This window comes from Gasterosteus aculeatus, chromosome 1 (genome assembly GCF_964276395.1).
Source record: "Gasterosteus aculeatus chromosome 1, fGasAcu3.hap1.1, whole genome shotgun sequence".
In the NCBI taxonomy this organism is placed as follows: Eukaryota; Metazoa; Chordata; class Actinopteri; order Perciformes; family Gasterosteidae; genus Gasterosteus; species Gasterosteus aculeatus.
Genome location: NC_135688.1, coordinates 5,950,813 through 5,976,800, shown reverse-complemented (window position 1 = coordinate 5,976,800; position 25,988 = coordinate 5,950,813). Strand labels below are relative to the sequence as shown.

Sequence of the window (25,988 nt, the reverse complement as noted above, 5' to 3'; positions counted from 1 at the left end):
ACATATTTTGAGAAGAGAAATAAGGGATTTACATTCTTAACATGCACAGGAAAGCAGACTGCTTCCGCTATACTGCCGAATCCGCCAACTCCTGTAGATTGTCCCTTGTACGCACATACGGTTTGGACTGCTCACCACGGTCTCACAAACAGTTCTTCTCAGTTTTGAAACTAGGCAAGCTAAAGTTCATGAGATCTTTTGTATCCCAGGGTTGGAATTACCTGTTCAAAAATATGCATATGCATTTTATTTTGGGAAAAATATTTTGAATATTTAATTGAGAAACAAAGATAAAGATACATAACGATGAACAGTGATAGTAGCAAGGAGCATGTTAATGTGTGAGAGAAGAAGGAAGTGAGATAATCAAAGGTTTGAGGTAGAGGGGTTAAAAAAGGTACAAACACAAGAGGCAGCATAGGACAAGGTGCATGAAAGAGAAACAAGGTGCGGAAGATGACAGTTATAAGGACAAGATCCATTTAAAAAGACCAGGAAGAAACAAAAGGCATCATTAATCCGATACATTTGGGATACTAGTACGAAGAGTAACGAGAGAAGCTGATTTCAATCATTTATTGTGATGAAAATGCTGAAGGATGTTGGAGATCAATGGTGCAATGTGCTTGAGCAAGTAGGAGAAATGAAAGTCTGAGCACATGGTTGTGTGTGTAATTATATATATATAATTTTCAGAGGAGAATGAGGGGATAATAAGTACAAACAGTTTTTTGGGGCAAAGGTTGGTTTAGTTGGAGATGTTTGTGGGAAGAAACAAAAGATGACTCAACGGGGGCAATTACAGCCGGGCAAAAGTGTAGATGTTCTCTTCTTTGCTTCTTAAAATGTGTCCTCAATTCTTAACGGTCATCTGTTGGAAAATGTTTTGTTGTGAGGCCCTGCGTGGGCCATAGAGCGCCTGCACAAATGCTGGAGAGGTACAGGTGACATCCAGAAGAGAGGAGCGGGAAGCTGCTCCGCCCATCGGAGTTTGTTCATTTTTTACCTCTCTCTTAGTTAATTAGTGAGCTATCCAGAGTTCAAAATCATAAACAGCATGCGCGTATGTAGGACAGTCTGCTGCTCTGTCAGTCAATTTGTCCATATTTTTGTCCGTTTGGCTCATGCAGGACTGCAACAAAGTGAATAGAGCACCACTGTAATCCACACATCTACTGGTAATTTGCTCGGGCTAAAATGGCCATTTACTTTAGCATTCAGGGAGATTGGGTTTCTAGCCTCGTATTCAAGTGTGCAAGAGCTGGAAGGGTGCTTGGGATGGAAAAGCAATTACTAGCTATCATGACTATAGTAAGTTTAATACTGACAGGGATCCCCAAGCCCGATTCAGTTTCTCCACATATTGATTTAAAGCAACGATCGGTGCAGAGCTCTTTCGCCCCCCCTCCCCCATCCATGATACAGAGATTAGGGATATAACGCTTCACAAAAAAAATGATGTGGTGAGGATTTACTATCAGAAACATGCTGTGATGCATTTCAAAAACAAGAACACTATTTAGTAAGCGCAATGACTCACCAACATTAAGTTCAGGACCCGTATTTCAAGTCCTTATATTACAGATTGCAACCAAGTCAGACAAACTTCCAGCTACTGTGGGAACTAGAAGGTGTTATAGGATTTAGTTTTTGACAAAAAATGTGTTTATTATTTGAAATACTGCATGAGTCTTCACATTAAAGATGGCTATGTTCAATCAAGGTGACAGACAAACACCAGTCATTTATTTTATCGATTAACCATTTGCTTCTGCTTGTTAGGCTGACATGACAACACAGTTTCTCCTGGTCAAGTCTTTGATCAGCAGAAAGTAGCGTGTGTGGAACAAGATAACAGGGTTATCATGACATAAAGCATGCTGCCACTATGAGCGGTTGAATAAAAATGGAGGCTTTTTCTAGATTCCATCATCAAAATTCATGTGAAATCTATTGGGATTTCTATGTGAAATAATATTCCTAATAATTGCAAATTTACCAAAATAAATATTCTGATCAAATTAAATTCCACCGTGCAGCACGTCGTAAGATCAATCAAATTCAAGCATGTTTATTACACATGTTTTTAATATAATGTAGAATACATGTTCTTTGAAATAATTGAAACCATATAAGATCCGCAATGCGTGACAATTGACAACTGTTTGACAGTATGAAATTAAAAAAGTATGATGGGCTGAGACTATGATATGGCGAATGGGATCCAATTTGACGCTGTGCCATTTTCAAAAGAAAAATAAAAGTAAAAAAAAAACATTTCACAGCATCAAACTGTGCAGCTCCACAAGTATCTTTTTTGGACGTGTCAGGGACGAGTGTGGTCAGTTTTCTGCCGATTTTGGGTGCACAAAAAGACGTAGCTTTATTTATAACAGTGCAGTAGGCTTCGGTAAAGCTCATAGTTTGTATTTCAAACTGACCTTTAAAGTCAGTTGCTTTGTCTAATTATTGACATTGGAGTGAGGGGTAGGCATCCCCTTTTTATGCTAAATAAAAAGGTGTACATTTACTATATATATATATAAAAATTTATTTGTATTTTTTTTGTTGCTTTTAGATTGTTGTAAGTGGTCTTGAACCGTTTACTCTTGCCTATGAATGCAGCACAATACATTGATTGGGCTAAGCTGACCCTCGGTTGCAAAGTGTTTGGAATTGCTGCAAAACATCTATTACACAGTTGGGTGTTTCAGCCAAGCCGAATAATACAAAACACCTTCTAGACGGGTCAATAGTTTCCATAATGCATGGCTTTCCAACTACTATTGATTGTAATACCAACTCTTAACTAGAAACCTATTTAAAATATTTAATATTTTTAGAGAAATGTCATTTGTACAAAATTAATACACATGCACCAGCTACTGCACATCTGCTGATTCACATCTATGAGGAAACCATAGAAAGTAAGCGTGGACCAACACTATAGTGTCCTCTTCGTTAGAAGAACTATTGCATTTAGTTATACACAACAGTTTCATTCCATTCAGTCGGGGTAGAACGTACATGCATCATGTCCCTTTCATGACTGTCAGGAGCGATTAAAGTGAAAAAAATGTTTGCTTCGTTATGTATCATGAAATAGTTTGCGTACATGACACAACAGACACACAACCACCCACCCAAACATAGTCCTCAATACCTCACAGCCTGTAGATTTACAAATATGCGATTTACAGTAAGTGCACACAAAATTCAACACGTCACACTGTAAGCGCTGCAAATGCATCCGGTCTTGTCTGTCACTTGAAGCAGTTAATCTCTTCAGTGCGTTTGAGCAGAAAGTCTTTGTACTTCACTTTGCTTCAACACTCACTGGAGACATCAGAACCAGCATTCCACAGCTTGGGTCTTTGGATCTTCCCTGTTGACATTGTTTTCTTCTTAAATTCCACGCTGTTGTTGTTATTGAGTCTGTCTGTAACCGTAAAAAAGGTACAGTGTGTAATTAAAAATAATAAAAACATGTGGAAATGAAATGGTTCGATGTCAAACTAGTCAAGCAATTCCTTTGTCAGCATTCGTACATGTAATTACAATGGTCTCATTTCTACAGTTCTACATACTGATGCCTTTTTCAGGCCAGCTTTTCAATCACGCCTGCCGGAACAAATGTCGTCCCTGGAATGCCAATGTCAGGAGGGAGCGAATCTCACAACTCCGACACACATGGCCGGACTAGTCTCCTGTTTAGCCTCACCGGCACCATGCGTGAAGTACATTTTTGGTAGACACGTTTGGTTTTTAATCGAAACTCATTGATAAAAACGGATTGGACAAAATAGAACAACCTCAAAATATCGCAAACACAGCATCACCGGCTGCAGTAAATCAGCACCTCTCTTGAACAAAGCTGAATATCGTAGCCTTTATAGAGCAAATAGTTATTGCGGGCCTGAATTCATTAACTGCCAGTGTATAATTAGTGTGGTGGAATTGCTGATTCGGTCTGGATGGGAAAGAACCTGGCTGTGATGGAGTACTTTGCTGTTTACTGGTCCCATTCCAGTTCTTCAAAGTCCCTTATGGGCCCTTAAAGGATGGGACTATCTTGCCAATCCAATACCTACTTTAACAAGTTATCTAGATAGTTTCGAAGTAGTTTTCCCAATGGGCAATTGAATAGTTGGCTTTGTTTATGTGATGAGTGACCAGAGAAAACAAGGCAAAAGGCAGTCAAATGCTGGCCGTCAAAGCCAATTTGGTAATATACCCATTTCAATTATTCATCTAAAACAATTTAAATCGCAATGCAACCTCTGGAGACCTTTGAGAAGAAAGGAATGCTCAAACTGACTAAGTTAACAGTTCTGCATCATCATTTTTAGCTACTGCTGCCAAGGCTTCTGGCAGACACTATCTGTGTTTATGGCTCTCTCAGCATATCCTCTATATCTCATTCAAACATAAAGAAACTGCCAAGGCCCAGAGCTACACATAGAGGTCAGCCAGTGGAGGTTTTATTTTGTATCTGAGCATCACAGGTATAAATAAGTGGCAGCACAGAAGTCAGAGGCAAATGGTTTGCAAGTAATAGTTTATAATAAAACCAACGTGAACAAAAACAACACGTAATCAAGCTCATTTCCAGCGTGCGTTAGCCAAAATAAATTAAGAATTTCAGAATTGAACTGCCTTCTGTTTACACTGCTCCTCTCTCAACATGTCTCTCCTGTGACGTCGTTCCTGCTCGTCCTTTTGTACCCATTCCTTGATGAGGAGATGAGGTCCAGGTGTGTCTCCTGGCACAGCTGATCACACTTCCCCTGATGGATTGGGTGGAAGCCGGCTGGCTGGAACGTAAACTCCCGCCACTATTCCGCCCTTCAGCCCCTCACGGACTTTCATTCCCTTGGTCACAAAATTTAATTAAAGAGCAAACAAGAAACTGAAATGGTCAAAGAAAAAAAATAGTATCCCCAAAAAAGTAAAAAATACGGCTGTTAATGTTAATATGCGGTATTCTATAAAACACTCTTTAAAACCTAAAACAAATAATCCCAAATAAATATCATAATCAGCAAAGAAATTCTGATTTTTTACTCATTGCATATGAAACATTAATCTAACTATAAAGTCTGATTCATTTCATCATTGTAGCACTCCAAGAACGGCTTGATATGTAGCCGCATCTCAGTGAGCAAGCAGAGTAATCTGGCAAACCCAAGTGGGGCGATGCAGGCAACTCTGCTCTAAACAGTGCAAAATCACAGTGAGCCACAGATGAAGGATTATTAATAATGTATCAAGTTCTTCGCTACAAAATGTTATGCAGACGCACTTGAAAAGAGTTTAATCTTTCGTGTATGCACTGTGAGTTTCACATGGTTGCATTTATTTGGTCTACATCTATCCAGCAGTCAGGGTTTACATCTCGTCAGTGTAGCCGGTGTATATCGGTCAAACTGACAAAAGCTGGACGGAAACCAAAGCTAATGTTGTCATGGAGATGTCAGGGAGATGACCCAGTTTTTTTTCAAAGCCGGGATGCAGGGGAAAACGTGTCAGGGAGGGACTGTTTTAGGAAAGATACGAAAAGCAATGTCACTTCCTTACATTGTCTTATTACAACAATACTCCGATCACTGTGTGTTATGTTTCCTTGAAAAGAAGTACAAAAACAAGTTACTATTTCTCTGTACGATTGCACTGCACCCCAAAAATGGCTCCTGATTCATCTGGATTTAGGCCAGTAATCCATTTGTACAGAGACCACCCGAGTGCTTCCTGACTACAGCTTATGGGCTGTATCGGGACCAGTTCACAACATCCCTTTTACTGAAGCGTCCCATGATATTAACATTGATGCAATATCCCTGAGTGGAAAGAGGCAATATACTACATATATATTAAGGATGATATTTTTAGTATAAAGATGAACACTTGTTGTTTTTTCACAGCTTAGGAGTCATCAAAACTGTCAACTTTTGGTTATGACGTTGTGTCTGTTGGCAGCTTGGCCATTTAAACTGGATGCAGAAGATTTGAACTGAACTGAAGCGTATTTTGAATCTTGAAGTCCACAGCCAGTTAGGGTTTCCGGCTTCTTCTTGCCTTGACATTCTTTCTAAGATGCGGAACTCTGGGGAAAGACATTCAATGCTAATAAAATTGAATGAAAGAAGAAAGACGGGAGACAAATGAAGTCAAAATAGTAGCTCTCGTGAATTTCAATATCAGCTCCCGCGAGGCTCCGACGCGTTTCCTCCCTCTTCCCACATGTTTCTCCCCCGATTTTCTCATTTCCCTCTGCTTTGTTTTCATAGACAAGATATGAAGCAGTTGGTATTTCCCCTTATAAAGAAAAATTTGGAGCCATTAGCATCTATCTCCCGTACCGCATGTGGGCATGTGTTTTATTTTTGGGTTGGTAACCTCCATCCTACGACTAGACCTCCATGCCTCATTCCCTCCCTTAAATTTCGATGTTAATTTACCCCACAAACTTGTTAAAGCAGAAAGTGATGTCCCACTCTCTCTCTCTCTCTCTCTCTCTCTCTCTCTCTCTCTCTCTCTCTCTCTCTCTCTCTCTCTCTCTCTCTCTCTCTCTCTCTCAGCTGACGTGTTGTGGGTATTTTTGCTCCTATAATTTGAGGCTTTACAGCAGGCAGAGAGAGTGAGACAGTGGACGGGACGGTAGGCCTGGACAGTATACGTGTGCTTCTGTGTTTCAGACTGACAAAAAGAGACAGACAGGGTGAAAGAGAGCACGGGAATGTGCCAAGACACACAGGCTTTTGGTGGGGACACCATCTGGCTATGCGCTCAAAAACTCATCAAGCATGACTGCTGGAAAATCAACAAAACATGCATGCAAGGTGCACACACACACACCAAATCAAATACACACAAGTGCAATAATCAGTGGTAATGGTGCTATGGGTTCAATTATCTGCACATTGACACACATTGATGCATCAAGTTCGGCCGGTCTTGAGAAAGCTGCACGTAGCAGCACTGCAGTTAAGCATTTGGCAGCTCACTGGCTATTCAAACTAGGATGCAGAGTGGGCCTTTGCCATGCTATGTAACGCATTCACACTTGGCAAAGTGTTTTCTAGGTTTGTGTTGTTATACTCAAAAAGGTTGTAACTTTAACAGACCACTGGGATCTGCTTTTGAATTTCTCTGAGTTTCAAGCTCATTATAGTCAAAAGATGACACTGTGAAGCTGTCCTTAATGTTCTTATGATGGGATGACACTGAAATTCTTCATCTCAACCTCATATTATGTTTGTGTCAAAGAAAGAGATATTTTTATCTTATTTTGTCCTGATCTTTATTTGCACTATTGTTATCTATCGCTTAGACGTGACCACACTAAACACAAGCAGCACCACGCACTTCGCCGGAAGTTACTATTATTACTATTAACTATTTCTGCGCTCCAGTATTCACTAATCCAATGAGATCTGCTCCTACATATGAATTTATAATACTCGGATCAATATTAAAAAGAAGCACATGGGGATGTAACTTAATTTCCACTGACAATGGTCAGTTTCTTTGGTTCCATGGCCCGGAAAACAAATCTTTAGTGCTGTTAAAAATGAGAGCATTGCCCAAATTGAACACAAACATTAATAGATCTTTTCAAAGAATCTTTTCAGTTATTTTCCCCCAAGTCAAAGTTTTCCCCAGCCGCTGCTTCTTAAGGCCTAGTCCAGTTTACATTCTTACTACAGAAACACAGAGAACCACGGAAGGAAACTTTTGAACCAAACACAAATGTAGATGCCTATTTTTCACACAATTCCCTCCAGAGCAGTGATGTCAAACTAATTTCTGCTAAGGGGCCGCACACTGCCTGCTTTGATCTCAAGTGGGCCAGTCCAGTAAAGTCATAGCACAATAACGCATGCATAATGCTAATGTTCTTTCTACAATAAACATAGGAACATTAAATGTTAGAAAATCAATCCAAAGACTTATTTGAATGCTCTATGCCGGCAAAGTGACCCAAAAGAGACAATCTGGCACAGTTAGTTTCCTTATGCTCCACTTACAACAGCTCCCAGTAAAACATTAACTTCTTTTTCCATAACTATAACATTTATTTGGTACTTATTGGCAACAAGTCTCGCACTATTTCAGGTTACATGTTGGATTTTTTCAAACCCCCCTCTGATGGTTTACAGTAAAAGTAGGTCATCTTCATCTTGGTCAAGGCTGACTTAAATGAGTAAGTAGCCAATATTACGTTATTATTACCAAATACATCATTTATATATTTATTGATTGATGTTATCAACGTCTTCGCTTTCCTCATATTCTGACAACGAGACCTCGAGTGGGACATTCACAAGAATGGGGCTGAAATCTAATGTGTCGGTGAGTAAGCTATGGATCGCTGACTGGCACTACCAAGTTTTCCGTTACCCGTCGATGACCCGACGATGGCAGCCGATATATCAGCACTGCCTTGGCGATCGATCACAATCGACACACTGGGCACCCCTGCACCAGATGCTTCGTTGTGCTAATTTGCCGATACTGCTGGAAAAAAAATGTACTGCATCACAGGTAGTAAAAGATACTCATTTGCATGTTATTTACAAATGAATGAGGAGGAGGCTCGGTGCCGGGGGATTCCGATCCTGATTTTGGTACATTCTGCTGTAAACCAATCTGACATCGGAACGCACCCATTCTGATATTGGCCCACACCACCTGCCACTATTTGATCTTGGCGTCATTCAACTAAAAGTTAAAAAAAAGAAGAAATAGGATCTAAAAGGGAAAAAAGACCTAAAACTCATTAGTTACAAACCCTGGGTTAGGTTTTTTCACTCAAGATTTGAAACAGAAAAATTAACATTTGAACCAGGAAAAGGAAAAGATTTGAATGTGTAAATTTAAAATCTGGAAATTAAAAGATGTCTCAAATTAAAAAAAGGATGTAAGTGAAAAAGTGTTGCTTGCTCATATCAAACTAATGAAAACAGTTGGGGTTGACGCTTTTCCTTTAGTTACATAGTTATTAGGCTACAAAATTAATTCATCTAAGCAACGTACACGGTATGTACACTGAATTAAAAACATTTCTTTCAAGATACAGTGTAAAAGAAGCTATGTTTACACACTTTTCCGCACAATATCTTGGCTGAATCAATCTTTGTTTGCCAGCGTGGAATGCAATACAACTAAGACCAAGTCACAGCTCCGCGGCCGCGTATCTGGCTGTCACAAGCACACAGGCAGGGCAGAGACACACTGATATGAAAGCAGTCAGCCAAACAGGCCATCAGGTGGAGAGACTGGCAGGCAGCCGGGCGGGGATGTAAGTGGAACAGCAGAAAAGGCCAACCAGCGTTCAGACGTATTGACTCACAAGCAGTCAGGCAGACTGTCGGGTGGAGGGACGGAGGACTGATGGAGAGGGAGATATTTGACTGTGCTTCCCTTGTGGGCCACAGAGGACTTAGGCAGATGGCATGAGGTATGTCATTGAGTGGCAGCTAAAGGAGGAGGACCAAGGGTTAAAATGGACAGCAAACTTTTTCCTTTTCATTAAACTTTTTTTGGGCTAGAAGGTTGGTTAAGTAATTGCACCAGTCAAACTCTTGAATCTATTTTTGTAAAAGATCATTCATCACATTTGTATAGGTGGTGTATAGGACACAATTGTTTATGCTGGCATGGAATTACTACTAACTTCTCGTATCATTTAAATTTTTATCTCAATTTACGGTTTAATGTTGCTTAGCATTTTTTTGTTAAAAAGTGCTGGAATTTTTATTTTACTATTCAACATACTGGTACCTTAATGCAGTGTGTATATATATATATATATATATATATATATATATATATATATATAAGTGTAAGTCGCTTTGGATAAAAGCGTCTGCTAAATGACCTGTAATGTAATGTATTATTTCTATATAGATATATATAGTTATATATCGATATCGATATAGATATGTATATGCTTTTTCCATAACTCCATAACTCTAACATAACTCTAGTGCACTGTAGATGTTATATATAATAATCTGGAAATAGTCGTGTTGTAATTTGGTTATCACAAAGAAATTAAATACGAGTCAGCACTCCGATATCTTGTAGAATAAGTGGCTTTAAAACTTGCAGCAGGGTAAACTGTGTAAACTATGTACATAGAGGTTTTAGCAGTTTTAAACAAACAAATAGTTTCTTCAAAAAAAGTTTGCCCTGATCTTTTAAATATTGCCTTTGAACAATCCCCACACTAAGTGCTGTACCACTTAAGTGAATATGCTGTACGGGGGCATCTTCTGACTCTTTTCCTTTCAGGGGGGGGGGGGGTGGGGGGTTGTGGCTGAGCAGTGCTGACAGTCATTTCTCTCCCCGTTGGCCACAGAGCTGTTTGATGTCCGCGATGACGAAGTTGTCACCGATGTCTCTCAGTGATGGCCTCGAAAAGGTCAGCGGTGATGAAGTGGACTTTAATGGCCATTACGATGTCGAGACATATCAGTCAAACATTATGACTTGACAAATTTGTACTTTTACTGCCCTTTTTGTTATCAACATTAGGAACGCCTTCCACAACGACAGACATGCCCAGTAACAAGGATGAGTCATAAGCCACTGACAGATTTAGGGTTTGCACCACCGAACACGTAGTTTTTCTTATAATCATGAACAGAATATTTTTTTATAGGATTTTCTGTTTATTGCTGGTAGGGCATCTATGAACGACTGACTCCTCCCTCAGTGGGTTTATGTCATTATTACCCCTGTGATAGAAACGGTAACATATAGCACATTGTATTCCCACAAGTGATGTTGGTTTTAAGGCTATTTCATTTATACACACCTTTTCTCAATGTTAAATGTTTACAGTGCCACTAAAAATGCAATTTCTGACTGGTATTAGCCTCTAATCTGTGCCCGTACAATTATGTACTCTTTATTGTGACAAACTGTGGCCGATCCATGCTGAATGAAGAGGTTGTAGTGGCCTCACGTCAGTCTGTGTGCCACTATGTGACAGGTTTGAATGACGGTTTTTCATAAAAAAGAATGGCAGCTTTATGGTCCACCAGCTGCTCCCTCACCCCCATTACCTAAACCCCCCACATACAGCTTGTGTATGTGTGCGTGTGTGTATGCATGGTATGCTTGTGTGTCGTGGTATATGTGTTTGAGTTGTTTATATGTGCTTTATTTCCCTGAAGAGAGCTTCAAATAAAACACAAAAGTAAATAATTTGCATTGTACCACATGCTTGCAATGATCATATAACATATTTGCTCACAAATGCATTCATTCATTCATTTTTATGTTCGGTATGTGTTAGTATGTGTGTGTTTATTTCAATGTAGGACATGGTTTGGTTCTTATGCAATATCCCTGATTCTGAATTACCCACTTGGGAAATCAATTTAGAATATGAATAGAACAATCTCCATTCAGGTTACCACAACAGCGCATATCCATTCGTTGTAATTCATATTCAACCTGATGTTGAGATTCTCCTCAGATGGCCTCAATGGTTTAGCCTCTTTTTTTTACAGAATAAAATAAATAAAGTGGTGGAACAAAAGGGGTTATAAATGGATGAAATGTTTATTAATCTAATCCCAGAGCAGAATCATTTTAGAAATAATCTTTTTAAGCTAGTAGACTGTGCGTGGGTTCATTGTGGACCAGCAAGGGTTTTGATCAGCAATCATATAACCCCTATAGATTAATTTCACATACGTGGCCGCAGATTGAACCCAAAGCAAAGTTGGACCACTTTTTTTACCCGTAATAAATTCAAATGAATGACACAAAAGTCTGGTTTACTCTCATGAATGTTGGCTTCTCTCTGCCAACTGTTGATGGATATCCTTTGGAATGCAAAACAGGCGTATTGTTTCCACGTCACGTCATGTCACGTCATGTCTACGTCACTGTGCTGGAGAGCAAATATTAAAAGAAAGTATAAGGCAGAGATCTCACAACAGCCTAATATCACGGCTGCACTGTAAACTGCCGTATGGAACTATTTCAGGTTGTGCGGTTGCGAGCAGAGAACACAGTGGGGAGATTGCATCGTCCCACTGCAATCAGCCCCCTCCTTGAATCGTGATAATGTGCCTCGGTCGTGCTGGCTCTCTGCACAACACGGGCCTGTGTTGCCCGCTGGAGGCGAGGCAGGGGAAGGCACGCAAACAGAAGGAGAAGACGAGGCGCTCCGTATTTGCTAGTCACTTCGGCCACCCTCATCGTCCACAGACGGGGGGGAGTATTGGCACGGCGCACGTTGTATTACGCTGAAAAAAGGACCAGCTGAAGCATGTGGTGTAAGTGTGATGAGTATTATATACCAATAATAATTTTTTTAAAAGAGCATGTGGAGAAAGTCGCTTTGCGTCTTAACGGTCATCGACAGGTCCGACGGTCGCACCGACCGCCCGCACGCGTACACACACACACAGAAACACACACACACATACATACATACATACATACATACATACATACATACATACATACATACATACATACATACATACATACATACATATAAAAATATGTTTATGTCTTTTTTCCTCTTGACGCACGTCCACGCTCCGAAAGCCGGAGCGCTCCTCGCTTCACTCTCCTCCCTCTCCTCCTCCCCGACAGCATCCAGAACCACAGCGGAACCATCCCCATCACTCTTTTGCCTCTCCTCCTCCTCCTTTTTCTCTCTCACCACCAGACCTCTCTCCACTGCGTCTCTCACCCATTTGCTCCCCGCCCCCCTCCACCTACCCAGCTCGGTCCCTCTCACTCCTCTGACGCACGACAGGGAAGCGGACCCGAGAAAGCAAGGCACCCCCAAAAAAGAGAAGAAAAAAAAAAGAAAAGTAAAGGGAAGAAAGAAAAAAAGAAACCAGCAGCTGACCCAGGTGTCATTATGATCCACAGACTATTGGCACTCCGGCATAGGACAGAGACGCGGTCCTGAAACCAAGGGGAGGACACTCTCACCCGGCTACACTGCTGTTGAGTGCTCGCCCGGGGGGCGGCAACGGCGGCGGCGGCGGGGGAGGAGGAGGAGGAGGAGGGAGGAAGAGGGAGGAAGCGGACGGGCACAAGTCAAGGGCTTGCATTTGAAGTAATCTGTTTATTAAAAAAAAGGAGACTAGGAAGAAAGGTAGAGAGTCAAAGTCACCCGAGAGCCAGAGAGGGAAAGATTGCATTCCCATCACGTCTTCAATCCTCTCTTTTGCCACAGCCGCTGAGCGAGCGTGTGAGAAAGAGAGCGAGAGAGAGAGAGGGGGGGAGAGAAAGAGAAAGAGAGAGCGAGATCTAACAAGATTCACACTAGTGCTCTTTTCCCCCTTGATGCTGTCCAACTGCGCTACGGAACTAAGGTGAGTGCTTAAGCTGTGTGTGCCAGTGCATGAGCGAATCCAGGGGGGTGGGGGGGGGTCGGGGGGTCTTGCATGCAGATGTGTTGGTGTGCGTATAAGTGCGCCCGCATTGCCATGGACTCCACAAAGCGAGAGCCGGCGCTCTGCGTGCATCAAGGATAACGGATCGCGGGGATCCATTTGAGTGATCAAAAGCGGGTTTGTTCTCTATCCGCCTCGTTTCCCCTGCCAATGTCACGGCGAAAAGGCGCGATTGCATTATGCTTGGCATGTATGTCAAGCGAGCGCTGGCTGCCCCCACCCCCCACCCCGCTGCATTGACAGCAGTGATATTTTTGGGGTGAATTTCAGAGGACGAGTGCAAGCTCCCTGACCGGGTTGGACAAGCTGGAGCTTTACGGGTGTAATCGTTTTCGAGTAACTTAGTTTTATATACATTTAAGATTAATGGGAGACATTGAGCTTGCTACCTATGTGGGAAACGGCACTTTTATGTAAGTATATGTGACCAACAGATTGGTTTTTCATTCCTCTTTTCTCCTGAATGCCTATCTCTCCGTCTCCACTCTCTGATTCCTCCTGTTCCTCCTACGGCTCAGTCTACCCCCCCGTGTCCTCCTCTCTTCCTCGCAGCCCGGCATTGGATGGTGAGATGGGACGCACCGGGCAATAGAACACATCGCTGGAGGATATGTGAAGTTGAAATCCCGCTAAACTAAGTAGGTATATAGCACCTGATTTGATGCCCCCAGGGGAATATAACATGGAAACACTAATTGAATTGCTTTTAATGTCGTGTTTACTTTTTTTGACATCGCATCTGCGCTTTTTGATCTATATCATGGAAGCCGAATGATTAAATCCTGGAGGATTACGTACGCAGAGGGCAATACAAACAGGGATTTTCACAATGAGGAGATTGTGCCTAAGGAATCCTTTTTTTTCTCCTTGTCGCATTTTTACTGTTTTTTTGGGGATTACAATATATATTTTTTTCCCTCTTTTTTTCTTTTTTTTTTCGCCGTGTCGCTGGGTTTTTTGGTTTCAGCACCACGAACAGCGGCTCTGCTCGCATCGGGCGAATCTCCTCTGGATTGCCAGGTCCCTCGTTTGAATGGACAGGCACTGTGCGTGTTAGTGCGTGTAAAAACAAATCACAGCCTTCAGAAAATATATTCAGGGGCTAGGGGACTTTGTACGAGTGGGACTTTATCCCACTTCACACCATGGATATACCGAACGGAGTCTTCTATGACCCCGTCTTTATAGTATTACTATTATTATTATCGTTGGAACAATAATTATTCTTATAAAATGTCCTTATTATAATTTTCATTCTTCCTGTATAATAATAATACTAATAGATTTTATTTATAACAAACTCTTCAACAACAGATCTCAGAGTCGCATTTCATTATTTATTTCTAGGCCAGATAGTCATTTCCAGCCTAATGAGCCATACTTAAAGGCATCACCACCAGAATAAGTTGACTTGATGCCCCTCATCCCCCATCCACCCACCACCCCTCCCCAAATGGAGAATTTAGCCCAAGAATGCGGTGTGGGAGAATATCCTTTGCATTTTCTGCAGGTTGTACTAGAAGCGGTTCTATAAATTCATAAAAGAGGTTTCACCTCTTTTAAGAATGCATAGAACATGGCACCCAATAAAGATCTCAATGGTGCCCACAGTTTGCAGACTTGTCTTCTAATCTACTTAGAATTGACTAAAACATAATGATGCATGCAAACACAACTGTTGATGGACAGTGTCTTTCTACAGAATTTGTATATTGTGGTAGGCCAACATTAAAAATTTAAATTTTCAAAAGACTTTCTATAGGTTCCTCGAAAGAGTTATTATATCACATTATACCAACATACATTTACAGGCTTTTTTAATTCTGAGCAAACTGCACCAATTAACTTGATAAGTAACCGGCATCATGTGTCATGTGAATCTTTAATAAAGCACACATGTGTATGGTCATCATTAGGTTCCTGAGCTTTGGTATAAATAAGTTTGTATAAGTTTATTGTATTGCATATATCCTAATAATATAGAAAATACTCTGGCCAGCTAAACCATTTGTCATCATGAATCCATAAAAAGCCATTTATAGAGATCACAAGGCCTTAATATTATTAATAATAACAATAAAGTGATAATCAATAATAATAATACTTTATAAATTTGATATGCTTGATCATTAGAATTGGACAGAGTAAATAGATACTAGAGCCATTGATCCCATTATTTGTATTGCTGGTGCTGCTTTTTTGTTGTTGGTTTTAGTTGAAATTTTGGTGCGCCTTCCATGCGCTTAAGGTTGCCTTGTGCATCATTATCAAATTCCGACGGCAAACGACAGAAATTGAAGACCTGGGAGCGAGAGAGGGAGCTTTTGTTGCCTAAAATGCAAATCAGCGCAGTCTCAATCTCACAGACACTAGTGGGGGGGTGGCGAAACACATGCCCCACAGCGAGGTAAAAGGCTACAAAGTGCCACAACTTTGTGTTGGCGTCTGGGGTGGCAAAACACATTGAGGGGATCGCAATGGCCACTCCCTTGAAACCGTGCATAAATGGACCTTTTTTGAGTATTTTTCGTTTTTTTAAGCATCTTTGAGACCCTATGTATACCATAGTGTTCTTGCCCCTTTTTTTCTGAATGAGATAATTTCTTTAAGCTATAGACTAGAACACATGAATATGTTTGGATGAATTCTAACGTGATTTATGTTCAGCAAGTCCCTTGGCAGCCTTCTTCTCGTCCTACTAATGGTCACCTGGCCGATACCTATTCCGTTCCTGTCCTGCGATATACTTTCATTTACCGAAAGACGGATCGAGTTCCCCATTATGTAATAAATAGAGCAGAGGGACAGTGTCTCCTCAGAGCTAACCTTATCCACCTGCCATTGCCCACGTTTATTCATGCTGATAAACATCTCTCAGGTGATTTATTGTGACCTTACCAGCATGTTCCCTCTATGATAAATTACAATTCCAAAAACATGCTGGCGTTAACTATCCGAATGTGGAGATTTGTTTACGTTGCTAGGTGTCATATTACCCCATAGTGCTGGGTTTTAGATATGGTCGAAATTACTAGATATTGACGCGTCAAAAGTGTAGTCTCCAATGTAATTCTATTATCCACTGGTATTCATTTCAAAGCTATATTCCATTCTATTTAAACTAATGCACCCTTACTCTCTCCTGCCTCTGCTTTTCTCTGTGTATTCCCTATCCCCATGACCTCCCTCCCTGCCACTCTCTCTTTCCACTGTACTCTGTTGCAGTGCTGTGAAGTGGCTCTGTCCCTGGAGCCGAGACTTCATCCCTTTGGTGTCAGCGAGGATGCTGTGGGTTACCTTGCTGAGCACCATAGCCTTAGGATGGACCACCCCGATCCCACTACTAGAGGACTCCGAGGAGATCGACGAGCCGTGCTTTGAGCCCTGCTACTGCGAGGTCAAGGAGGGCATCTTCCATGTCCACTGTGACAGCAAAGGATTTACAAATGTCAGCCAGATCTCCCAGATATGGAGCAGGCCGTTCAAACTCAACCTGCAGAGAAACACCATGAGGAAGCTGTACTTTAACAGCTTCCTCCATCTCAACAATGCCATATCCATTAACCTGGGTAATAACGCCTTGCAAGATATCCATGCGGGAGCGTTTAATGGCTTAGGAATACTCAAACGGCTGTTCCTACATGAAAACAAACTAGAGGTTTTCCGGAATGACACTTTTCTCGGGTTGGAGAGTTTAGAGTATCTCCAGGCGGACTACAACGTCATCAAACGGATTGAAAGTGGTGCATTCCGGCATCTTCACAAATTGAGAGTCCTCATACTAAATGACAATCTGATTCCCATGCTCCCAAATTATCTTTTCCGATCCGTATCACTAACACATCTGGACCTGAGAGGAAACAGACTAAAAACATTGCCGTATAAGGGCACGCTTGAGTACGTTGGAAGGAACCTAATGGAAATCCAGCTGGAGGAGAACCCCTGGAACTGTGTGTGTGAGATTGTCCAGTTAAAAACTTGGCTGGAGCGAATTCCTTACACAGCTTTGGTCGGTGAGATCACATGCGAGTACCCATTCCACTTACATGGGAAGGACTTACGGGAAATCAAGCGCAGTGAGCTCTGTCCGCTGCTCTCCGATGCAGAGATTGAGGCCAAGCTGGCAATTCCCCGGATCCCATTCAGCAATGAGAACACATGGCCTACTAAACCTTCCTCCATGCTCTCGTCTTTTCACAACACAGCCTCTTCTGTGGAATACAAGGAAAGAGTTGTCAAGCCCACCAAACGACCTCGGCCCACAAAGAACCCTCCAACCCCTCGTAGCAACTATCCAGGCATCAACCAGCCCCCTGTAGCGGGCTACCAAACAAGGCCTCCCATCCCAATAATTTGTCCATCCGGATGTACTTGCAACCTTCACATCAATGACTTGGGGCTAACAGTGAACTGTAAAGAGAAAGGCTTTCACAACATCTCCAAGCTCCTTCCACGGCCCCTCAATGCCAAGAAATTGTATCTTAGTGGGAACTTAATACAGACAATATACCGATCTGACTTCTGGAACTTCTCAAGTTTGGATTTACTGCATTTAGGGAATAATCGGATATCCTATGTCCAAGAAGGCGCCTTTATCAACCTGCCTAGTTTGAAAAGTCTATATCTGAATGGAAACGACATTGAGCGACTCACCCCTGGGATGTTTCGGGGGCTTCAGATGTTGAGGTTTCTTTACTTTGAGTACAATGTGATACGGGAGATACAACCCAACTCCTTCTCCCTAATGCCAAACCTCGAGCTGGTTTTCCTTAATGACAACCTGTTACGCTCCCTTCCCAATGGCGCATTTGCTGGCACCAATCTTGCACGCCTCAACCTCCGAAACAACTACTTTATTTCCATGCCTGTGCACGGTGTTCTGGAGCATCTGACCTCCATTGTCAAGATCGATCTTTATCAGAACCCCTGGGACTGCTCGTGTGAAATCACCCCCCTCAAGCAGTGGCTGGAAAAGCTGTCTTCTGTAATTGTGGTTGGAGACGTCATCTGCAAGACACCAGAATTCGCGTTTGGGAAGGACCTGCGTTCGCTTGAGGTTGAGGTCATCTGTCCTGAGCTCAAGTATTCTTCAAGCCCCTCCCCTCCCCTGCCTGGTAGGGACGACTTCACCACAAGGAGCTCTGAGTTGGGCGAAGCCGGTGGGAGAGGCGCTGTCCCACTGTCCGTCCTCATTCTCAGCCTACTCATCCTCTTCATCTCTGCCGTGTTTGTTGCTGCCGGGCTGTTCGCATTTGTTCTTCGTCGCAGGAAGAACCTTCCTTTCCGGAAACGTTCCGAGGTAGATCTGACGGGGATCCAAATGCAATGCAGGATTTTTGAGGACCCACCAAGGCAGAGCAGCGCCGGTAACACTGGCACACCTGAAAAAACGACCCCTAGTAGGCACACACACACTCACACTGGTCACACACATGCCCATGGTCACGTTTATGATTACATTCCCCACCCGGTGACGCAGATGTGCAACAACCCCATCTATAAGCCTAGAGAGGGGGAGATAGCAGAGGAAGACAGGGCGCAGTTCTCAGAGAAGAAAGATAGTGGCGACAGCAGCAATAGTAACTACAGGACATTATTAGAGAAGGAGAGAGAGTGGACCCTGGCCGTCTCCAACTCTCAACTCAACACCATTGTCACAGTCAACCACTCCACGGCTGACATGGCAGGATTTCATGAGAATGGAGGGCTCTGCCACACAGTAATTGACAGTCAGAGGCCCACACCAACAGTGGGCTTTGTAGACTGTTTGTATGGGACGGTACCCAAACTAAAGGACATGCATGTGGCGCATGCGCACCCACCAGGCATGCAGTACCCGGATTTGCAGCAGGACGCACGGCTGAAGGAGACGTTGCTTTTCACAGCGGGGAAGGGCTGCTACCCCGACCAGTCCCAAAGCGATTACCTCGAGTTAAGGGCCAAACTTCAAACCAAGCCTGATTACCTCGAAGTTTTGGAAAAATCTTACCGGTTTTAACATCTCTCTCACATGGAGAACAAAAACACAAAAATCAACACATTTACTTTGCCACCCGCCCAAAACAAATATCACCCCAAACCAACATAACAAAATACAAACTTGAAAGAACAGCATGTTATGAATTAAAAATATATCACAGTTACAACAAAATCCCCCCCCCCCCCTCCCCCAAAATCACTTGGGAGGAGAGGCCATTCTCAGATATTTCAATGAAGTGCCTTTTTTTCAGAGTAGCCAGCAATGTCAACAGCCGTTATTTTTATAACATATAAATATCTCTATATGCTTGAGAAAGAGCAGAAGAGGAACGAGAGGGGCACCGGGAAATAAAACATACATCACATCTGTCTCTATAACCCCTTTTCATGGAGTTAACATGATGCGCACCAAGCACGGGAGCTGGACGTCTCCCTGACTTTGGGGTTTCTTTCTGTACACTTTAACCCCTGACTAGGATGTACAAACACCCGGAGGCCATGCACATGAAGTTTGTAGGAAATAATCGAAAGAGAGAGAGAAAAAAAAAACATATATTAAAATGAACTGCAGTTTGCTGCATGCACTCGCTTCAGTGCAGGAAGCGGGGGGATTTACTCAGACTATCACATCACATCATGAACAGAGATACTGTAACACATTTACAGTTCAGTGTTCTATTTAATTTTTATATCTTATTAATATGGTTATTACAATTAATGAGGACTTCCGTCTATATCAGGGTGCTTCTCGTAAAAAAGAAAGGATGCGCCGAGGCACGGATGGTAAAACATTTGTGAATATTATTAAAAGACAACGCTCAAGGTTTTCTGGATATTTCCCCGCACTTTGTTGACGCCCTTTCCATTGCTTCTGGATTCCCCATCGTCACCCACTAACGGCTTTGTAGGAGGCACTTTTAATGTTTTCTCTCTCACAAAGATTTGAAGAAAAATGTGCATATATTTATTCTGTAATTTCAGTGAAGAATTTAATTGTAAAGGTAATGTTAAATCAATGTATAGTGATTATGCGTCTGGTATAGCCTTCTTAATAAAAACAAACTCTTCAATCACATGTTGAAAGGGTGGATGCCACGGGAACTTGTGTGTCGAGTGCCATTGGCGGGTTGTTTATTTGGTGTCTTGTCAATGGCTGGCCAACAATCAAGAGGTAATGCTGCTGGCGATGAGAGAATAGCTACTGGACCAATAGAGTGCTAGACAGGAATGTTGCAGAGGGAAATAACATTACAAGTGAGTACCACTACTTTTTATTTTCAAATTAGTACCATATTAATTTCTCTCATAGGAAAAGGGTCAACTAAAGCAGCAAAACATGTTTTTTGGTTTAGTTATCTCAGAAATATAATAATATTGTTCTGTTTGTAGGTAGTTAGTCCTATGACCCTTACCAAATGGATATCACAGTGTGTGCTACTTGTGTGCGCCGCTTTATAACTTGTCCCATAGGATATAATGAAGGCAAAAGAACGAGTCATGTGAATTTAGCTGGTTTTAAAGTTGATTATTTCACTGGATATACCAAATCAGTGCAGCGCGCTGCAATTTGAATTATCTTAACGGGTATTGCTGATGTTGGTAAATAACCAGTAATTGAAAAGGCGAATGAAAACATGATCGGGTGTCGCTCTTTGAATTTGCACATCTTATTTCTGATCCCTTCCATGGTAGCAATGTGGATATATTCCACAGGAGGGCGATAAAAAGGCTTTCAGTCATTGGGCATTTAGTACATTGGATGCAGTTATAATGTTTGCACAAAATGTTTATTTTAAGAGATTATTCATATGTCTTATTTAAGTATGATTTTTTTTTCTTCAAATATATTGATGTAAAAAAAAAAACTACAACTGGCATAAGAATTTTATCCATTTTCAGTTTCATCCGTTTAATGCTTTCTTTACCTTTCTTCTTTCTTTTTTATTTCAACCAATTGACATGAAAATGGCCAACTAAAACAGGCCACTGCATCAACAAAATGAAGCATTATCTTTAAAAAAAAAGATATCTTGAAAGGTTATGACAGTTAATTAACCCTCAACAGTCTCTTTCACGACAAATATTGATTGTTTAACTTTTTTGCTGTTATTTTTGGATGAGTCCAATTCATTTTTGGGACCAAATATTACACAAAAAAGGTTTGAGCAGCTGGAAGTAAATATGGTTTTGCAGTTCGCATCGTTATAGTGCTTTTGCTTTTTATCTTTCTGAAGTAAAATTTTTGTTTGAGAACAATATGATCTTGATGTCTATACATTTGTGACTATCTATGATAAAAGGGTGCATTTATGTTTTGTTTTGAAATGGGCATGACGTGCCATTTGCTTTGATTTCAATAGGTTTAGCAGTGATGATCCTCAGTTGCAAATGGGTCTTATAGTTTCTTCTTTGTGTCAACTTACGCTAAACGGAAGACATGTAGCAAACCACGTACTTCCATGTTAAATGGGAAGGCCCTTGACTAGTTTAGTGCAATCAACATCACCAAGGATCCAGTCTACAAGCTTGCATAGTATGAAACATTTTACCTTGTGTTTACCTTATTCATTGTTTAGTTTCTTTGACAATTATTGTTGTTAAAAATGACTGGAGATCATTGTCATATAAAGCCTTTGTGAGCATGGTAGCATTACGCCGAGCCTCCGTTTCCTTGTCGCAGAACGTTTCACAATGCTGTACCCTTATGTTCTGCTGATCCCGCCTCATTGCTCTGCTCTTTTGTTTATTTTCTCACCTAGGCACTTTCCAACACACGCACACAAACAAACTAACACACGTTCAGCTTTCCTTTCCCTGACCAAGAGGTTAGTCTATATGGTCAGAGCTTTAAGTGTGCACTCAATTTGAGTAAAAACAGTAACGCATTACTATGTTAAGCCCAAACTTCACCCTCACCCCTAACCCCCCAAATTAATGAATAAATAGTGAAAGTTTTGGGATGATTGATGTTTTTTTTGCTATCAGCCCATATCTTGCTAATCGTTTATCCTCCTGTCACCAACAAACCATTATCTTTCATAAATGAGTTCTGGGTTCTGTCCCATTATCCCATGCTGAGTGGTTTTATCCCAATAAATCCTCTTGTTATCCTGCACCAACATCTCCAAGTGATTTCACATGAGACAATGGCAACCAATAGGATTGAAGGTTGGCTAAATGTTTCTTTTTTGTGTGTGAGATGTAAACATTCACTGCTTGTTTGAATCTCGTTATTCAGTCAGTGGTATCAGAATGTTCAGTGGAGTTAACCTTTCCTTCAACATCTCTCTGGAGGTTTACACATTGGCAAGACTTCAGCGTGGCAAATGCAGCGTGTGGCCCTCTGTCCTCGGCTTTGTTCCTGTGTTCTGTCCACTTCTGTCTTCCTCTTTGTCCTCGTGCTGAGTTTGTGCTCTGATCTATTTCCTTTCAGTTTGCGTTTCCATTTCAGGGTTTTCTCTCCCTATTAGTTTAGGTTCTACCTTTTGAACAAGCTTCAAACACAGGTTTGTTAAAAAAATCTTGTCTTTCTAACGGTTATATGTATTTCCATTTTGAATCCTGTTTTTTAACTTCTGTGGAAACAAAATGTCTGCCGTGGCTCTTTTGCACACTCTTTATCTTTTGATGATTGCATTATTTGAATAGAACACACATACTTTAATGACCTTTGCCTTGGCTCAATCTACTTTTAGATGCATTCAGCAGTGGGGTGAATGCATCTAAAAGTATGCGGTGGGGTGAAAAGCTTTTTGTCTGCAGAGCAATGTGTTCAAATTAAAAGAATGCTTCTTCATGCACCTTCTTTAAGGCCTTTATCTAAAAGCCTTACTAGAACATAATGCAGAAATAATCCAGCAGCGCATGCCTATTAAAACAAAGATAATGACCCATAATTCTACATCAATTGGTTGATTTAAAGCTTAACCATGAAATAGCAGTTTCAAATGAGCTTGTTTTACAGATATGAAATACTTTAACCTCTTGTGGGTTCACTATGAGTAAATATAAGTTGCTTACATGTTTAAATGCTTTCTTTTTTTCGTGTAAGACATTGTTTCCCTTGTGGTTTCTGTTTTGCTTGTATGTGCCTGCGCTGCATAGTGGAAGACGGGTGCTGTCAGTTGCCAGGGAACCTCGGCCTGTCTATTTGTTTGTTTCCTTGTGTATGTTGTGCAATGTCAGAGAGAAGGAAAGCCAGCCGGACGTGTGTCAGTTGATTAGCACAGATATAATTTGAAATGGCAGCACGGCTTAAAGAGCAACGGGAATAAAACAGACGTAGAGAGGAGATAGTTTGAGATCCATATTGAAGGGAAGGAGACAAACAGACAAACAGCTTATGGAAGGGTGAGAGAACACAGAGTTGTCAGTAGAGGATTGTAAAGGATGTGCACTCAGAGAAAGTAGGAATGTCTTTGAGCTCTTTGAATTGAATTGATCCATAATTGTCCAATTAACCAAAGTGAGAGTCCAAACTAGAGAATGAGATTATGTTATGGAGGCACTGATTTAGCATTATATGAACATGCATTTGTGCAGTTGGTGTGTGATATGCTTTCTCTGTTTGAGAATCAGGAAATGATCTCCTGTGCTGAAAATCTGATCTGTCTCTGACCACGGTGCTGAAGTTGCAGTACCCTGCAGGTGCTGCATAAAGAAAAGCATGTTCCACTTTCTGTGCGTGCTTGTGTGTTTGTGTGTGTGTATGTGCGCTTTAGCATTTTTGTTATGCTGATGGCTCAATTAACTTTGTTTTTCTTGGTGGTGCCATAAAACGTTGTGTGTGCATCTTGTGCAAAAACGGGAGGGTTCCGTTTCCACGGTTATTTGCAAGCACCACATTTGCTGCAACCGTACTGAATACTGCATCAATTTGATAACTTGGACTGCATCGACTGGGTTTATTCTAAGAGGACCAACTATCAATTGACTTATTTGCCACACTTTAGTCTTAATAAAACTATGCCACAATCAATTAAAACAGGGCATTCAAGCCTGAGATGACAACCAAGAAAGTGTGAAAGTGTCTTTTTTTGGTCCAGAGATCGTGAAAAAGGGCTCCAACAACTCAGTCGACAGTGCTGCAGTGCAGAGGCTTGACTGACCCAGTATGTTGAAAAAGAGAGGTGGAGGGGGAGGAGAAGCAGTGAGAAGGGGGAGCAGAAGGAGAGCAAGAGTGAGTGTGAAAGAGAGAAAGGGTGATTGTCAAACCTCTGCTACTTCTGCCTCCGTCTGTGCTGGAAAGCTCTGCATTTGTATATATTCGCCTTGCGGATTTTGAGTCCCTAGAGATTGTGGTCCGCTCTCCTGTCTAAAAAAAACTTTGCAAGTTTGAGGAGGGTTGGATGTGCGCTGCTTAGCAGTGTGCTACAGACTTTGCTTTTGTGTATAAGAAAGATAAGCATTTGTGTCGTTATCACTCATTTCAGGAAAGGGGAGAGAGGGGAGAAGCATAATTTTATGATATAAAATATGGAGCATTCCCTTGCTGGTGTTCTGAATAGACCATATCTTTCTTTTGTTCCTCAGCGTGGGTCGTACATTGTGTGTTATGATGGGTAGTAGTGAATTTTACAAAGTCTATTATTTGGAGTTTTAGTCCCTATCATTAAATTCTTTCTTCTGTTTCTTTATTTCTTTGCACTTCATTTGACTATTTTCTCCAAATTAATGATTTGGATCCTCCACTGTCCGTCACACCTTCACGCTTGTTTATCGCCCTTCTTCTAAAGCTTTCCATCCATGTCTCTTACTGAGCAAACACATTAACAGACAACTTTGACCTGCCACGTTGCAGCTGGTCTGTGTGTTGCACTGAGGAACAGAATAAACCATCTCTCTGTTCTTTCTTTTTTGTAATATTCCAAAATGTAAAAAGATGTCTTTTTGATATGATAAGCATATTTACTGGTTAGACTGATTGTTTCAAAGTTGTTAGATAACGGACATCAAATTTAATTAAATTTCTTTTGAGGTTGTATTTGGAGAAAATTAAGCTCGAGATAAAAGAGGCCGATGTCTCTCTTTTGCCTGCTCTACTCGGATTGTAAATGGTTTAGTTGGCCAAGGCCATCTGCTCGTGGCTGGTGTAGCTTATGTGCCTGCTTGTTTAAAGTGTATAATGCTCCTTACGTAAAAACAGCTTTCAGAGGGTTCAGTGCTGTTGCCGATTTAGCAACGTTATTCAGAGATTTAGTAAAAGCAAGATCAAGCTTTCGATTGAGACATAAAAGCATGTCACATTTATGCCAGTCCCGAAGGGCCTAGCGAGGTCTGCTGTGCCAGCACACTACCAATTTGAGTGACGCTGGAAATGTGAAAGAAGAGGAAAGAAAAATGAGAGGAAAGCAGAGGTGATAATTGAAGAAAAGACGATAAAGACAGTGAAACTACAGTTATATACAGTTGGAATGATTGGAGCGGGTTTCTAATCCTTGGTTTGAAGGTGAAATAACGCATATTAAAAGTTCAGAAATGCAGCGCGAATTACAGCAAGGTGTATTTGCATGCAAAATCAATTATTCATGTTCATGCAGGGTCAATGTGACAGAAAGCTGAATTCATGAGGTC

General features: G+C 41.4%; 1 protein-coding gene across 4 annotated transcripts; it reads left to right on the top strand.

Annotated features, from left to right (window-relative positions):
- Positions 1–12,160: 12,160 nt before the first annotated feature.
- Positions 12,161–24,433, top strand: slitrk3a (SLIT and NTRK-like family, member 3a). 4 transcript variants are annotated; one of them, XM_040178668.2, is made up of 3 exons: positions 12,161–13,355; positions 13,989–14,074; positions 16,662–24,433. In XM_040178668.2, the coding sequence occupies exon 3, from the start codon at positions 16,720–16,722 to the stop codon at positions 19,432–19,434; it is 2,715 nt and encodes a 904-aa protein (XP_040034602.1). In that variant the 5' UTR covers positions 12,161–13,355; positions 13,989–14,074; positions 16,662–16,719; the 3' UTR covers positions 19,435–24,433. The 4 variants fall into 4 exon arrangements, with proteins under 4 accessions (XP_040034602.1, XP_040034612.1, XP_040034627.1 ...); XM_040178678.2 differs by having other exon boundaries at positions 13,955–14,074; XM_040178693.2 differs by lacking the exon at positions 12,161–13,355 and adding an exon at positions 13,420–13,849.
- Positions 24,434–25,988: the final 1,555 nt, after the last annotated feature.

Excerpts from the sequence above, each read along its gene's own strand:
- slitrk3a (XM_040178668.2), top strand. The coding sequence starts at position 16,720 with ATGCTGTGGGTTACCTTGCTGAGCACCATAGCCTTAGGATGGACCACC.